An 18,362-nucleotide genomic window follows, 5' to 3' on the forward strand; every position below is an offset into this window, starting at 1 on the left:
GTGACTTCGATGTGATAGCCTGCACGCGGGATTTGGGAAGCTGTATTCTGTGTGCAGAGACAGTGTAACCCACAAATGTCACAGAAGACTGACGCAATTGGAATTTTTCTTTGTTGACTTCGACACTGTTGGATGCCAACGTCTGGAGGAACTGGGATACATGATCTTCATGGTCTTCAGTTGATTTGCTGAAAATGAGGATGTCATCCAGGTATGCGAAGCAGAACTTTAATCGTTGTAAGATTGAGTCAATGAAATATTGCCACGTTTGTGCCGTATTCTTTAAACTGAATGGCATGAAGTTGTACTGGAACAAACCGAGCAGTGTGATGGTCGCAGTCTTTGGAATGTCTTCTGGCACTACGGGAATCTGGTGATAAGCACGTTTGCAGTCAATCACACTGAAGATTGTGGTGCCCAATAACATATGAGTGAAATCGTTTATGTTTGGCACGGGGTAATTTTCCATGACAGTGCAAGCCTTTAATCGTCTGTAATCACCACATATTCGAAAAGAACCGTCGTGTTTGGTGCCGAGGTGAATTGGTGAAGACCAATTGCTGTCTGATAGCTGTAGGATGCCTGCCTCCAGAAGTTCATTAATTTGCTGCTGGGCTGCGCGCCACTTAATGGGGTTGAGGCATCTAACCTTGTGTCTAATAGGCAGTGGTAGCTATCTTGTGTGTCGTTCCGTCAGTGACAGAAGAGACTGAGAACCGCACACGAGGCTGAGTAACTTTCTGACATTGAGTTTTGGGACGAGTGGGGCGCGATGAGGCATAGCCGTTAGCGCGAGTGGGAAAAGGCAGCAAGAAAGTCACATGCCTATTACGCAAGTGCGGCATGCGCTTGTTTGTAGAGGTCGACTGCACGCACAGCATGGAGCAGAGGGGGGCATGCAGCGACTGTCTGTTGTTAACTTTACCTTGCGTAACCGGCACAGGCGAGAGAGGTGCTGACGTCGTGTGAAGGACAGCGATGGGCGCCGAGTTGCTTGGCTGGCACATGAGAGAGGGGGAATGTTCATTAACAAGCAGCGCGGCTGGCTGCATAGTGGGCTTGGTCGTGCTGCGGGAGCAAGACACTGTTTGAAACATGATGCACTGCGCGTAGTTGGCACTTGGGTGGTGCGGAGGTCACTGAACGCGAATCGTCACACGCAATGAATGTTTTTGAACTAACCTGATGAATGTTCGAACTGATGCTCAGCGATGAAGTTCAATCCGGTGAAGGAACTGTGGATTGCAGTTTCAACAACGAGATGCGGGTCGCAGCAAGCTCATTGTAAAGTGTGAGCAATGCGTCGTTTCTGCTCGACATTCTGCTGGCGGGGGTGCACCGCTGAGTCGTATTCTGAAAGTAGGTTAGTGACGCAGGTCACAATCTTCCCCGTGAGGGCAGAACACTCGCGAACTAAATCCCATATTGCGGCGGAAATGGAATGAGGAGAATGGGTGCCAGAGCACGGTAGCTGGGGTAGAATGGAGTGGAGGTGGCCTGCGGTCCCCCTGCACAAGAATTAATGCTGGGATCGGGCATCACCGGAGCAGAAATGTTACTAGCACACACATTTGCAACAACGGCTGGTTGTAATGTCTCTGAAGACACGATGCGGCAGGCACGGTCGGTACCATGGGAGTGAACAGGCGAGCGGCGCATAATGAGGGCCTGTAAACTGGTCTGGAAATTGCAGGACTAGCAGTGACATTGTCCATCTCGGAAATGACGTGGAAGACCAGCCCGGCAGACGCAGACGGTACTGCTGAAGGAGTGAGCAGTTGTATGGTGGTCTATGGTGGTCTGAATCGAGTCCTCCTGGGGGGGGGGGGGGGGGGGGGGGCGCCTTAGCTTGGAGCGTAAAGTGCAACAATGAGAGTTTTCTGCACACAATGGCCTCGCACCCTTCATGGTAGGACCATAAAACACTGGTGAAACCTGTTGGCAGTCATACTGTCGTAGTACAATGTTGCTGGTTGAAGAGGCTACATTGAGTGCACTTGTACCCACGTGGTCATGAAACTGGGCCGCCGATCCAGTGGTTTGTTCTGGCGAACTGGATGCATAAAAAATGTCTGTTCCTGATTTGTGATGAAGACGTGGCTAGTGTAGCTTGGTAATAGTTGACAGCGTGTGAATTTTGCAGAAATGGCGGCGTTGCACAAGGCACTACTATAACCGACGTCACGGTGCGTAGAGGATCAAAGCACGTGTGTGAACTTCGGTCCCTTTGAACTTCGTATGAGTGATCGATCGTCACACTATTTAGTAAATCATCCACTTCACTTTTCACTTGTTGTTGTGCATAATCCAGCGAAACAAAGCCTGAGTCCATTGTTTGAGGTAACTGCGTAACACTCGGTCATAGCGGAGTTTCTAAAGTAGAGGTTATCCTCGTGGAAGATCATAGATCATTGTCCGTTAGCTGCGAAATAATTGATGGCAGAGGGTTGAGTTGTCCTGGTTGTAAGGGCTGTGCCTCCAAATCTTCGTAAAGAATGTTCGATAATGTAGCCATGGTGTTGTACGTGAAACCTGTTGATATGACTAGTGCAGAAGTTGCGGAAGACTTAGAACTTTTTCTCCAGGGTCACCAATATGGGATACTGGATATGGATCGTAATATACGTATAAATGTCTGCGGCCAAAGAATTCGTTTCTTCTTGGATCACTAGGTTCAGCTGTCCATCCACCATCACAACCGACCAGGGTCGACAGATCGAATCTGCACTTTTTACAATTCTCTGTAATCTTTCCGGAATTAAAAAGATCCATACGACAGCCTACCACCCGCAAAGCAACGGGTTGGTGGAATGATGGCACCACACCCTTAAAACTGCACTCAGGTGCCACGACTGTCTCCGATCCGAGGCACTTTTTTGGGTGTTGTTGGGCCTATGTTCTACATTTAAACCGGATTTACATAGGACGATTTCTGAATTTGTTTTTGGCGGAAACCCAGTTTTACCTGGGGAACTAATTCTCCCCAAAGATCCCGGGGATTCCCCCTCCTTCACAGACTTTATTGAAAGGATGCATGCATACTTTAGAAACACCTGGCTACACCCGCCTGTCAGCCATTCCCCACCCGACACTTACGTGCCGCCTGCACTCAGCTCTTGCTCACATGTCATGCTCAGGGTCAACTCTGTCAGACAACCCCTACAACCCCATTACCTCGGCCCCTTCGAAGTATTCCAGAGGGATGAGACGACGTTTGACATTATTATAAAAGATCGTCAGCAAACCCTTTCCCTACACAGGCTCAAGCCTGCCTTCGTAGATTCCGACAACCCTTTGCTGTCCCAGTCGGACTGCCCGGGCACTGTTCTTTTGATGAACCCGCTAATGAGTCTGTTCAACCTACGGTTGGGTTTTCTCTGTTCAACGATTCACCACAGCAGTTCGCGAGTTCCCCAGACATGTCATCATCATCCCCATTCACAGGTTTTGAAGACAATTCTGGTAGTATAGATGCAGACGCCCCATCCTTCGTTTTGTGCTGCAACGTACCACCTGACCACGTCGACGACGTGTCGAGAATGGTGTTAGGTAATCGTGTGCTACTGCTCACCGACAGCACAGACCCGACCCTCATCGAGGACGTCAGCATCAAGATAGTGCACAGCTTGTCCCTCCCAGAAGAGTGCGACCCGTCATGTGTTCGAGCTTTCATTTCTTCGGACGGCTCAATATGCATTCAGGGAAGGCATGCTCACACGCTGCCTCCTCTCCCATACCACTACTCCCGAGTTGGCCGACGCATCCTCTCCCCCCCCCCCACTCCCCACCCCTCCTCCCCCCCACTGGTTTTCGGATTATGAGTTGGACCAGCGGCCGCCCGCCGCACCGTCACACGCCAACCCAACGGAGATGGAACTTCCGGTTGTGTGCCTGCCACCGATGCTGACACCCATACGACCCCCCTCCCCCCCTCAGGGCTCATAGGCTGTACTCCATACTGTGGGGGGGGGGGGGGGCGTATAAGGGGTGTAGGGGCTGGGTGGCGTCAATAGGTCACATCGAGCACGCACATTACAATCTTTGGAACATTAACTGTTCCGACGAGCCAGCATGTTTAATTCAGTCTGCCTTTGTACTAGCTGGCTAGTGCTTATGATAATATAAAACAACATACCACAATAGTAGCAGAACTGATGTATTACTTTATTGCTTCCACAGTTCCTCTCCCTCTGATGGGGTAAGATCATATATTAGTAACAGAAGTAACAGGATGTGCTGTGTGGATATGTGGATAGGTCTTTCATATGGATATGACCCCCATGGAATGCAGATTATCACAGCAGGAATGACATAATATGCTAGGATATTAAGGACCATTTTGGGGAGAATATTTCACATTTCATGGCATTATGAAATACAACTTGTACACTGCGGTTGTCTCTATTGGTAAGTGCAATGTTGTGTGTGTTATTCAACTACTAAACTTCAAAACTTTTTCAAAATAATTGTAACCAGTCTGCTTTCACAATGGTTCAATTTTCATTTTGCCACAACCAGTTTCAAGCTGCATACTGACTCATCAGATGATGCAACAGTTGTTACTATCTGATTGAAGCATTGTGGTGACAGTTTTGTTGAGTTATTAGCACACAGTGACCCCCAAATTCCTACAATCAATTATTAAATACTGTTGTACCATCTGATGATGAGTCGCCAGGAGATTTGAAATTGGTCAGGTAAAATAAAAACTGAATCATCATAAAAGAAGACAGCTTGTAGTTATTTCTGAAAAACCTTTATTCATTTGTTGCATTGATTCACACCAATAATAGACAACAATTTTACACTAAACTTTTCTCACTTAAGTTCACTGTAAGTACCAGGTTGTGGTACAAGGTAGAAATGTAGGCATTCTCATGAACTAGTTTCACACCACTGATTCTAGTATGTATACTTTGTCATGCTTCCAATACTTCAGCCTGTGTTCTAATATTTCAATATTTCAGTTATTGTTTCTCTCTCTCTCTCTCTCTCTCTCTCTCTCTCTCTCTCACACACACACACACACACACACACACACACACACACACACACACACACACACACACACACGATGCTATTACATGACAAAAGTATGACTGCTCACTGACAAAATGGCCAAAATGTGCAACTATTTCAACTGAACTACTGGTAGTGAGGGTGGGAAAAATGGTTTGTCACTGATATTACCGTTGCACTGATGGCATATCCCATCTTCCAAGCTGAACTTCAAATGAACAAGCTATTTCAATCACACACAACTTCACAATCATCAAGTATGTATTGAGTTTTGTATTAATGTTTGTGGCACAAAGGCAGAGTAAAACATTGAGAATTTTGCTGCGTTTCTCATTTTGTGTTATTTTTTTATTTTATAAATTTCTTTCACACACTGCAGCTTTAGATATTGTTTCCAAATAATGTTTATTGCTTACATTCTTTAGCAGAACTATTTTCCAATTTCAGAGCTTCAGCAAACATTCCATTTTCCAAACATTTATTTTTTAACTGCATTTGGTATATTTTTCCACCAATTTCTCATATAATATAATTTATAAATTTTAATAAGAGGTAACCACATTCTGATCACTTGCAAGTAAGAAGGTGTAGAGATAACTTTTGCATGTTTTCATACTAATCTTCTCACTCTTCCATATTTTACAAATTGTACTGGATTGAACACTGCTGCAATAAGTTGTTTGCATTCCTGTCTTCTGCAGCAGCTGTCATAACCCAGTATTGGTTTTTACATTTCAATCCAAGCTGCTGATAAGAATAATATACAGAAGAATGGATAAGGAAATTGAGGATGTCTAGATGACGATCAGTTTGGCTTTAGGAAAGGTAAACACACATGAGAGGCAATTCTGACATTGCGGTTGATAATGGAAGCAAGACTAAAGAAAAATCAAGATACATTCATAGGAATTGTCGACCTGGGAAAAGTGTTCAACAATGTAAAATGCTGCAAGATGTCTGAAATTCTGAGAAAAATAGGGGTAAGCTATAGGTACAGATGGTTAATAAACAATATGTATGAGAGCCAAGAGGGAATAAGAAGAGTGTATAACCAAGAATGAAGTGCTCAGATTAAAAAAGATGTAAGCTAGGTATGTAGCCTTTCGTCACTACTGTTCAATCTGTACATCAAAGAAGCTATAAAGAAAGGTTCAGGAGTGAAATTAAAATTCAAGGTGAAAGGATATCAATGATTAGAGTTGCTGATGACATTGCTAATCGTGTGATAGTGAAGAAGAATTACATGATGTGAGGAATAGAATGAACAGTCTAATGAGTACAGAATATGGACTGAGAGCTAATCAAAGAAAGATGAAAGTAATGAGAAGCAGCAGAAATGATAAAGCGAGATACTTATAGGCCTTCATTTGAGGAGGAAATTTTTGAGAATGTACGCCTGGAGTACAGCGTTGTAGGATAGTGCAACATGGACTGTGGGAAAACCGGAACAGAAGAGAATCGAATCATTTGAGATGTGGTGCTACAGATAAATGTTGAAAATTAGGTGGACTGATAAGGTAAGGAATGAGGAGGTTCTGCGCAGAATTAGAGAGGAACGGAATATGTGGAAAATGATAGGACAAAGGTCCCGAGTTCGAGTCTCGGTCCGGCACACAGTTTTAATCTGCCAGGAAGTCTCATATCAGCGCACACTCCACTGCAGAGTCAAAATCTCATTCTGATAGGACATCTGTTAAGATACGACAGAATGACTTCCATGGTAGTAGAGGGAGCTGTAGAGGGCAAAAACTGTAGAGGAAGACAGAGACTGGAATACATCCAGCAAATAATTGAGGAGTAGGTGCAAGTGCTACTCTGAAGTTGGCACAGGAGAGGAATTCGTGGCGGGCCACATCAAACCAGTCAGAAGACTGATGACCCAAATTTTAAAAAATCTTAATCTTACAGCAATTAAAGAGTATTTTACACCAAACATGCGTTGATTTTATTTACAATGCATCTCCTGTCATCATTGGTGTTTTTTACTTCATGTCTACATATTCTGCAACCAAAAGCTTTCCTCTTCGTTGTTAGCCAAGGCAGAAAATGGAAGAAACTTTATTTCACATTTACTCTAGGCAAGTTTGTCTTTCTTGGAATCACACTTTTTACACTGCATCGATGTTATTTCCACTTCACCTTCTAACACCCTACCACAACAAAGGTCAAAAATTAATTATGATTGTAGTGTTGCTCACACTGCTAAATATTGCATTTTCGGGCAACAACAAAGTTATATTATGGGGCAGGTGTCATTAGAGCACAGTTAATAAAGTCATTTCTTGAAATAATGGATAAACTAGGCACTCATCTTTTCGTGTTTCCCACGCTGGTCTCGTTGTGAACTCATGGCTCAATCGTCGAAAATCTAGGTAGTGATGATGCCAAGCTCGGATGCAAAGAGGCCTGGGTGTTGTTCTGCGATACTCAAAAGTTTTATAGATGTGTTTCATAAACCATTCTTGAAGATTAAACTTTTGCAAGTTAGGACGATGGTGATGTAAAAAAGTAATCAGCACCCCGAATTTAAGTTACACTTCTTTTTTATTACTTTTGTTGCAATATCACGTAACTCGTTTCAAAACATCACTTCACAATATAAAACATACTTTAAAATATCTTCCTCACTATTAAAGTTCACATTTCATAAACTGACTACAATTTCCGTCTTTTTAACATGACGACCAAAGCTTGACTCTCCAATAACTGCTTACGCGCCCAAAAAACAGAGTTACAAGTACGTCAAAGATGATAGTGACAAAAGAAAGAATACACATAAGAATAATATCATTGCAATATATACATATCGATGTATCGGAGTACCTCTACATTAATGAAATCAAATCTGAATGTTGTCATAGAAATATGTTAACTATTTTACAGAAACACAGTAGAATATTGTTGGTATCGAGAGGTTGAGGTGAGGTGCTGTAACGGTTACATAATTCAAGTGCCATTACAACCTCACTTTGTAAAACTTCACAAGAGAACTAGAACTGTAGTCTCAAGTGTTCCACAATAAGCGGTATTTATGTTTATAACTGTTCACTATGTCTTTTGACCTCAGCCTTCATTAACAATGTTGAAAGAAGCAATGGTTTACAGAATATGATCAGAAGAAGCAAAAACCACCGACGACCACAAAAAAATTTTATAAATAAAAGTGAAATAAGTCTAGTATAAAATACTCTAACTGGAGTGAGGATAAAATGGAAAAACCAGTAACAACCGGTTCACATTCAGGTAAAACTTCAAATAATTGGGTGTTTGGTACTTTTCAAGACCTATGAAACCAATGGATATTCCAGTTTCATTTAGTTTTCTCCTTCATTGGCGATCCAGGCACACTATCCTTGCTTGGAAATTGCTCCTTGTATTTGGCTTTCTATATCTTTGAGAATAGAACTTATGTATGATTTATTTTAATCTCTACAATATAATAATTTCCTGTCAAGCGTTTATGAATAGTTCCACAAGTTTTAAGAGTACACTTTTCCACTCTTATCTGACTATATAGGAAAGATTCAATGACTTTCACAACCTTTCATTATTGTTTTTTTTTTTTTTGCTGTCAATTTTCTGAATGCTATGTGTATCAACATTCCTTTTCATGTTCTGGCCATGTTTCTGCCATACATTTCTGACAATGAAGTTCCCATCTTCTGCACTAATTGGAAACACATTAAAGCTGATTTTACCTTTTGTAGAATATTTATAATGGTCTCCATTCACATACAACTTCTTTCCCCAGAATTCTATCTAATTCTCGACACTGTTCTTCCCTCTATTTGTTCTTTCTTCTTTCTGTTTTTAATTTTATCAAAGCCGAGAAACTAAATAGATCAATTATTACGCAGAAGTGTAAAAACTGCTTTTGCATTCAGTTGCACGATTAAGTATAAACTGCATTCCGACCAATATTACATAAATCTTATCATTTAAAACATCTTTTGTTGTTATGCAGTTCCTGCAAACAATTAACATAATTATGTATCGGCAGTTGACTTCACAAAATGAAGGCTTATTTGTGAGTAAATTACCTCTTTCCGTAGAACTTCTGGTGCAAGATATTCTGGTGTTCCACAAAAAGTGTTGGTAGTTTCAGTAGGCAGTAACCCTTCTTTAGACAGCCCAAAATCTGTAAGTACAACATGGCCCTCAGCATCCAGTAACAAGTTCTCTGGCTTAAGGTCACGATACACAATCCCACGTGAGTGGAGGTAGCCAAGAGCAGCTGCTATCTCAGCTGAATAAAAGCGCGCTCTTGGTTCGGTGAACACACGTTCACGCTGTAGGTGGAAAAACAGCTGAAACAAAAAGATGCGTCACACAGTAATTTCATGAAATTATTCAATCTTTAAATCCGACAGATTTACTAATTGATTGGCAATGAAGGTGTTGGGCAAATAAGAGCATATATTATAGTTGTTACCCGTGGTCTAGGGGTAGCGTCTTTGATTCATAATCAAAAACGTCTTCGGTCCCGGGTTCGATCCCCGCCACTGCCTAAATTTTGATAAATAATCAGCAGTGGGGGCCAAAGACTTCCGGCATAAGAAGTCAGCGTCATTCTGCCAACGGCCTTGTCAAAGAGGGCGGAGGAGCGGATGGAGGTTCAGGGCACTCTCTTGTCCTAGGGGTGGGAAATTGCCCCTGAAGGCGGAAGAATCAGCAATGATCAATGACATGAGGATGCAGAAGGCAATGGAAACCACTGCATTAAAGAAACGTAACCTGTATCCACAGGACATGTGGCCTGTATTTGAAGAAGTGTCATGATGATCTCTCCACTGGCAAAATATTCTGGAATAGTCCCCCATTTGGATCTCCGGGAGGGGACTGCCAAGGGGGAGGTTACCATGAGAAAAAGATTGAACAATCAACGAAAGGATAAAGTTCTACGAGTCGGGGCGTGGAATGTCAGAAGCTTGAACGTGGTAGGGAAACTAGAAAATCTGAAAAGGGAAATGCAAAGGCTCAATCTAGATATAGTAGGGTCAGTGAAGTGAAGTGGAAGGAAGACAAGGATTTCTGGTCAGATGAGTATCGGGTAATATCAACAGCAGCAGAAAATGGTATAACAGGTGTAGGATTCGTTATGAATAGGAAGGTAGGGCAGAGGGTGTGTTACTGTGAACAGTTCAGTGACCGGGTTGTTCTAATCAGAATCGACAGCAGACCAACACCGACAACGATAGTTCAGGTATACATGCCGACATCACAAGCTGAAGATGAACAGATAAAGAAAGTGTATGAGGATATTGAAAGGGTAATGCAGTATGTAAAGGGGGACGAAAATCTAATAGTCATGGGCGACTGGAATGCAGTTGTAGGCGAAGGAGTAGAAGAAAAGGTTACAGGAGAATATGGGCTTGGGACAAGGAATGAAAGAGGAGAAAGACTAATTGAGTTCTGTAACAAGTTTCAGCTAGTAATAGCGAATACCCTGTTCAAGAATCACAAGAGGAGGAGGTATACTTGGAAAAGGCCGGGAGATACGGGAAGATTTCAATTAGATTACATCATGGTCAGACACAGATTCCAAAATCAGATACTGGATTGTAAGGCGTACCCAGGAGCAGATATAGACTCAGATCACAATATAGTAGTGATGAAGAGTAGGTTGAAGTTCAAGACATTAGTCAGGAAGAATCAATACGCAAAGAAGTGGGATACGGAAGTACTAAGGAATGATGAGAAACATTTGAAGTTCTCTAACGCTATAGATACAGCAATAAGGAATAGCGCAGTAGGCAGTACAGTTGAAGAGGAATGGACATCTCTAAAAAGGGCCATCACGGAAGTTGGGAAGGAAAACATAGGTACAAAAAAGGTAGCTGCGAAGAAGCCATGGGTAACAGAAGAAATACTTCAGTTGATTGATGAAAGGAGGAAGTACAAACATGTTCCGGGAAAATCAGGAATACAGAAATACAAGTCGCTGAGGAATGAAATAAATAGGAAGTGCAGGGAAGCTAAGACGAAATGGCTGCAGGAAAAATGTGAAGACATCGAAAAAGATATGATTGTCGGAAGGACAGACTCAGCATACAGGAAAGTCAAAACAACCTTTAGTGACATTAAAAGTAACGGTGGTAACATTAAGAGTGCAACGGGAATTCCACTGTTAAATGCAGAGGAGAGAGTGCAGATAGGTGGAAAGAATACATTGAAAGCCTCTATGAGGGTGAAGATTTGTCTGATGTGATAGAAGAAGAAACAGGAGTCGATTTAGAAGAGATAGGGGATCCAGTATTAGAATCGGAATTTAAAAGAGCTTTGGAGGACTTACGGTCAAACAAGGCAGAAGGGTTAGATAACATTCCACCAGAATTTCTAAAATCATTGGGGAAAGTGGCAACAAAACGACTATTCACGTTGGTGTGTAGAATATATGAGTCTGGCGATATACCATCTGACTTTCGGAAAAGCATCATCCACACAATTCCGAAGACGGCAAGAGCTGACAAGTGCGAGAATTATCGCACAATCAGCTTAACAGCTCATGCATTGAAGCTGCTTACAAGAATAATATACAAAAGAATGGAAAAGAAAATTGAGAATGCGCTAGGTGACGATCAGTTTGGCTTTAGGAAAAGTAAAGGGACGAGAGAGGCAATTCTGTCATTACGGCTAATAATGGAAGCAAGGCTAAAGAAAAAAGCAAGGCTAAAGAAAAATCAAGACACTTTCAAAGGATTTGTTGACCTAGAAAAAGCGTTCGACAATATAAAATGGTGCAAGCTGTTCGAGATTCTGAAAAAAGTAGGGGTAAGCTATAGGGAGAGACGGGTCATATACAATATGTACAACAACCAAGAGGGAATAATAAGAGTGGACGATCAAGAACTAAGTGCTCGTATTAAGAAGGGTGTAAGACAAGGCTGTAGCCTTTCGCCCCTACTCTTCAATCTGTACATTGAGGAAGCAATGATGGAAATAAAAGAAAGGTTCAGGAGTGGAATTAAAATACAAGGTGAAAGGATATCAATGATACAATTCGCTGATGACATTGCTATCCTGAGTGAAATTGAAGAAGAATTAAATGATCTGCTGAACGGAATGAACAATATAATGAGTACACAGTATGGTTTGAGAGTAAATCGGAGAAAGACGAAGGTAATGAGAAGTAGTAGAAATGAGAACAGCGAGAAACTTAACATCAGGATTGATGGTCACGAGGTCAATGAAGTTAAAGAATTCTGCTACCTAGGCAGTAAAATAACCAATGACGGACGGAGCAAGGAGGACATCAAAAGCAGACTCGCTATGCCAAAAAAGGCATTTCTGGCCAAGAGAAGTCTACTAATATCAAATACCGGCCTTAATTTGAGGAAGAAATTTCTGAGGATGTACGTCTCGAGTACAGCATTGTATGGTAGTGAAACATGGACTGTGGGAAAACCGAAACACAATCGAAGCATGTGGTGCTATAGACGAATGTTGAAAATTAGGTGGACTGATAAGGTAAGGAATGAGGTGGTTCTACGCAGAATCGGAGAGGAAAGGAATATGTGGAAAACACTGATAAGAAGAAGGGACAGGATGATAGGACATCTGCTAAGACATGAGGGAATGACTTCCATGGTACTTGAGGGAGCTGTAGAGGGCAAAAACTGTAGAGGAAGACAGAGATTGGAATACGTCAAGTAAATAATTGAGGACATAGGTTGCAAGTGCTACTCCTCCGAGATGAAGAGGTTAGCACACGAAAGGAATTCGTGGCGGGCCGCATCAAACCAGTCAGTAGACTGATGAAAAAAAAAAAAAAAAAAAAAAAAAAAAAAAAAAAAAAAAAAAAAAAAAAAAAAAAAAAAAAAAGGGAAGATACTACTATATACATATCAGCACTAAATCCAATTATGAAACATAATGAAAACTTATTGATAAGACATGGGATTTTTAGGACCTACACCTTAATTTTTTTTTTTTCTATCTGAATGGTTGTAAATGACTTGTGCAAAGAAAACATAAATAAATACTCCCAACTTTTGATTTTGTTGCTTCTTTTTCAGAGTAGCACCTACTCTTTTAGCATTCTTTTCTTGTCTCTTGTACATTCTTTTTGTACTTAAAACTCTTAGGTCTAGTGATCATGCTGCAGAACAAAATTATTCATCCCTTTGTGAAACTCCAGCTAGGTATTAAAATATATACATACAACACAGTAATTTTAATAGATTTAAATGACAGGCTGTGCAAATGTTAACTGTTTCTCTCTTTCTCTTATGTAGCTCCTCAATTTAAGCCCTCAACTTATTCTCTCCAATCCTCTATTTTCTTGGATCTAATTGGGCTGTGTATTGCTAGCACTGGGCATTAGTCTGCTCCATGAAAAGACATTATCCAAAAGATTAGATACTTGTTTACGTATCTGTTTACCACTGAACACCTATATATTCAGTGGTTACATTTACTCCTTCCATCATTTGCCCATCACCCAGGACTCTTCATTATCATATTTATTTATAAGTGGCTGTAGCTTCATTTTGGACACACTTTCCACGCAGATCAAAAAGCTGCAGATTTTCTATATTACAATCTCCTGGCTGTGGATTATTTGCCATAATTTGCTTTTTCACCAAAACCATGCACAAGGTCATGACAGCTGTCAAATTGCATAGTCTCACGCATATGGTTGAAGGCATTAAAACTGCCCCTATTGCAACTGACACTGTCATTTTTGTCACAATGTGATTGTTAGGTAAGAGCTGGAACCATAAGATAAAGGAAGCAGGTATTGCTGTGAGTGTGCACACAATGTTACATGAGTATGTGTGTTAGGAAAAACTGATGTGTGTCATTGTCAAGTTAATTAATGGATGACCTGAGAATATTTCATTTAGCTCTGTCCAATGCAGAAAAATTGTGGTTTAAGTTGAAGGACATTACAAATTGCAGTTTGTGTAAGTATGTTATACGTAAAGTAATAAAAGATGGCATAGGCTCACTGTGACATAATGGTCTCATTCAGCAAATGTTGTGAATACAGAAGTGACAACGACGACGATGGCGACCACTAGCAATGAGATCATACAGATACAAATTTTAATAGCAACTCATGTAACTGTGAAAAGAGCCAAGCGTAATGTTAACAATAACTGTAACACTCAGGTCCTGATGAAAGGTTTATAACAGAATCCTAAGAAGTTCTGGTCCTACATAAAGTCAACAAAGGGATCTAAATCTTCCATTTTGTCTCTCATGAATCTTTCTGGTATTGAAACTGAAGAAAGGAGGTGAAGCATAAGTTTTGAGCTCCGCTTTTCCAAAATATTCGCAACATAGGATACTACTGTACCAATGTTTGGCCTCGTTACAGACTCACAACTGAGTGATATCAGTATTAGCAGCCCCAGTACTAAAAATAATTAGGATTACTCAGTGCATATATGGCATCAAGTTCTGGTGGAATTCCAGGTACATGTTACACTGGATATGGTACAGAATTAATTCATTTTCTAGCTCAGATTTAGCAATAGTCTCTGGCAAAAGAGTGCAGGTCACAGATGTCTGCCTGCTGAAGGATCCCAGAGCATATATAAATTCAAACACTGCATTCTTCCTGGAGGAAAACAAGCTTGTCTCCAGGAATCAGCATAGGCTCAGAAAACAAAATCTACTTATGTGAAACACAGCTTGCTTTATCCACACACCTCTTGCAAGTAACAGAGGCAGGTTAACAGGCAGCTCGGTCTTACTAGATTTCCTAAGGCATTCGACACTGTACAACAGCAACCACTAACCAATACACAATCATACAGAGCTCTCCGCAAATATGCAATTGGCTTGAGGAATATTTGACTAATAGAACCCAGTACATCATACTGCATGGCAATGTTCCACAGAAACTAAAGTAACATCAGGTGTGACAAGGAAGCACAATAGGACATCTAATGTTTTCAATGTACATAAACAATTTATCAGATATCATCAGTAGGGACTATAACAGTGATCACTGACAATACTGTTGTATACAGGAAAGTAATGTCGTCGGATGATCATCAGGAACTGCAAGAAGACTTTGGCAAAATTTCCACTTAGTGACATCAATGACAGCTCTCTTTACAGTTCTCTGTCTTTTTTATAGACATTGTCTTACATTTATAGTACAGTATACTCTCTGTTATTCAGGGTAATGTAGGGGACAAGATGCACAAATAACTGAAAAACACAAATAACCAAGATATTTTCAAGCATGTATTCTGCATGATGTCTACTGGAGGGGCAGCAGCAATAGCATCATTGGCCAATGTCTGCGTGCACTCCAGACCATTAAATCATTACCCTTTCCTATATTTTAATTTTCAATGAGGTTACAGTAAACAAATATTATTAGAAAAAACAAACATTACTGTACAGTATTTCTGTGATTAGTAAAGCAGCATTATTAATACAAGTTGATAAGAAGTACCTTCAAAGGAAATATCTGAAATGAAACCACAACCAAATGGCGATAGATGAAAATGTTAGCTGTTGGTAGCAAACCACTATACACAAATGCTGACAAACATTACCTTCTCGAATCCACCAGAAATAGTGTTATAGTTAAATATAATTTGATTATCCAAAGGACGAAGCAAGAAAGTCACTTAAACTCGCATTTCAGGGAAGAGACAGCAAGAGAGTATTAGAAGGAAACAAACACCAAAACATCAATAGCAAAGTGGTTTTGTTCTTCCCCTCCATTACTTGTTCCTCGCATTCTTTTCTCTACCTTATACACTAATAAGCCATAACGTTATGACTACTGCCCTCCGTGACATTGGGTGCTGCCTGGTGGTGGTGTGGGCACGTGACACAGTACTGAAAGTATATAAATGGAGGAGAGATAAGATATGGGCTGCAAGAGAGGAAATACATTCAGACAAGCAACTCTGACAAAGTGCAGAGTATTACTACGCAAAGTCTGAACGAGTATCTCGAAAACTGTGAAGCCATTCGAATGTTCACGTGCCACTTTCTTGAGCATCTATGGAAAGAGGTAGGACGACAGTGAAACTACCACTTGCTTCATGCTTGATGTCTTCCCCAACAGTGATGTCAACTTTAAGAAGTATAACTGAGTGTTGGAGCCAGAACTGTGCTACCGTGGTTTGAGGAGCATTATAGTGAACTAGTGCTGATGAATCAGTGACCAAACTTTCCTGATGTAAATCCCATGGAACCCATTTAGGTTGCTATTAGGCATCACCACCATGTACACAAATCAGCAGCCTGTTATTTACATGAATCACATGACCTATGCGTAGCCATCTAATGCCAGATACCTCCAGGAAAAAACCAACCAACAAGCTGTCAGATCCCTGATATGCAGAATCAGTGATGTATTTCATTCCAAAGGAGGACAAACAACCTATCAAGAAGGTGGTCATAAAGTTTTGGCGCATCAGTATCTACACTATGTACAATATTTCCATTACCTCTTATTTGTCAACTGCCCTGTGGAATTTCACATTTCTCAAGTCTGCAAATATTTTATGTTGCTTGTTTTTTTTATTATGAGGGCTACCCAGAAAGCAACCAAAGTTTTGGTTCACTGTAGTGGTGTGCAGGGCTACAGCCACTATCTTGGTGCTCGATACGCATCCAGCGGTGGTAGTGTGTCACCTGTCTCTCTATCACTTTGCTTTCTAAGACACGTTAAAAAGTGTGCAGCACTAGAAAATCCTGTCACTTGTGAGGTGCATTCTGTGATTAGCTTTTTGTTGGCAGACAATGGCAAAAATACTGAAATTTATCACAGCCTATGTGATGTGTAAGGAAAAGAAATAATGAGTGAAAGCCAAATGAGGCAATGGTAAACAGATTTTAAAAATGGCCACACCAATGTCCACGAGGATGACCACAGTGGTATGCCTAGCCTTGTGACCAACTGACTGACGATGAAAATCAATGACAAAATTAGTGAAAATGTTGTGTGGTTGAGAAGCTTGTTTACTCAAATATTGTGCTAGGCGGGTTCCCACAATCCTAAAGGAAGACCACAAAAACCAGACCAGCTGCAGCACTGACCTTCACTTGAAGATTATGAGAAAAGTGGTAACAACCATATTTTAACTGGGGATGGGACTTGGATAAGCACATCAGTTGTGAAACAAAAAGGCAGTTGACAGAATGAAGAGAGAGAAATTCTTCCAAGAAATGAAGGAAGTGTTCGCAAATGCTGTCAGTAAGAAAGTTCATGGCCACTGTGATTTGGGACTCTAAGGGAGTGGTTCTTGAGGATTTCCCTGGATGCAGCAGAATGGTTAACTCTTAGGGGTTTTGTCAAAGACTCACAAAGTTAAGGCAGATGATACAAAAGAAGCATTAGGGAAAACTTGCAGCAAGCATTTTGTTTTTCACGACAACACACATCCACACACGGCCAATCACATCAAAGAGCACCTACAGAGTTTTGGGTGGGAAGTGTTTGATCATCCATCATACAGCTCAGATTTTGCAGTGAGTGACCATCACTTCTTCCCAACAATGAAGACATGGTTCACTGTATAATGTTTTGATACTGATGCTGAATTGCATGCCACTATAAACCAGTGGTTGCAATCGCAGGCGGCAAAATGGCTCTGAGCACTATGGGACTCAACTGCTGAGGTCATTAGTCCCCTAGAACTTAGAACTAGTTAAACCTAACTAACCTAAGGACATCACAAACATCCATGCCCGAGGCAGGATTCGAACCTGCGACCGTAGCGGTCTTGCGATTCCAGGCTGCAGCGCCTTTAACCGCACGGCCACTTCGGCCGGCGCAGGTGGCAGATTTCTACAAATACGGTATTGAACAACTTGTGCCACAGTATGAGAAGTGCCTCAAATTCAATGTCTGTTATGTAGAATAACTAGTTTAATAGCATACCTTTAAAATGTATATAAAAAATTTGTTTTTATATTGTTAATTTTTTTTTATTTCAAATGCCTTACTTTTTGGATAGTCCTTGTACATCTTTCAATATTAACTTTTACAAGTTGCGACATTGTCGCAAATAAAACAGTGACCCGCATATACAATAAGTTTCCTTTAATTTACGTCTATGGTCACAAACTTTTTATTAACAGATTACCGGTTTCTTCAGCTGAAAGAAAGGCTCTATGAGAACTGAGAGGAGACCAAGATATCATCATCTTCCCTGCTAACAAAGGAAATGCTATTGTGCTTCTCTCATGCAGAGAATATAGTAGCAAGATATACAAACTGCTCAATGATGTTGCATACCGTAAATTAAAAAGTGATGCGACGGGTAGGATACAGAGAGAGACTTTGGAACTCATCAGGAAGAGTTCGATTCCAGCACTAGTCACCAAGGGTTTGCGTCAACAGGATGCAGTTCCTTCTAGACTCT

At 41.1% G+C, this 18,362-nt stretch overlaps 1 protein-coding gene across 2 annotated transcripts in view; it reads right to left on the reverse strand.

The window, feature by feature from the left end:
* LOC126416464 (serine/threonine-protein kinase Sgk2-like) overlaps positions 1-18,362 on the reverse strand; it is a 111,472-nt gene that overhangs the window by 35,723 nt on the left and 57,387 nt on the right. For both annotated transcript variants that reach the window (XM_050084201.1, XM_050084200.1), the window contains exon 7: positions 9,060-9,326. In XM_050084201.1, the coding sequence (XP_049940158.1) occupies positions 9,060-9,326 (267 nt within the window). The remainder of the gene's footprint in view (positions 1-9,059; positions 9,327-18,362) is intronic.

The sequence above is a fragment of the Schistocerca serialis genome, chromosome 8 (assembly GCF_023864345.2).
Source record: "Schistocerca serialis cubense isolate TAMUIC-IGC-003099 chromosome 8, iqSchSeri2.2, whole genome shotgun sequence".
Classification (NCBI taxonomy): domain Eukaryota; kingdom Metazoa; phylum Arthropoda; class Insecta; order Orthoptera; family Acrididae; genus Schistocerca; species Schistocerca serialis.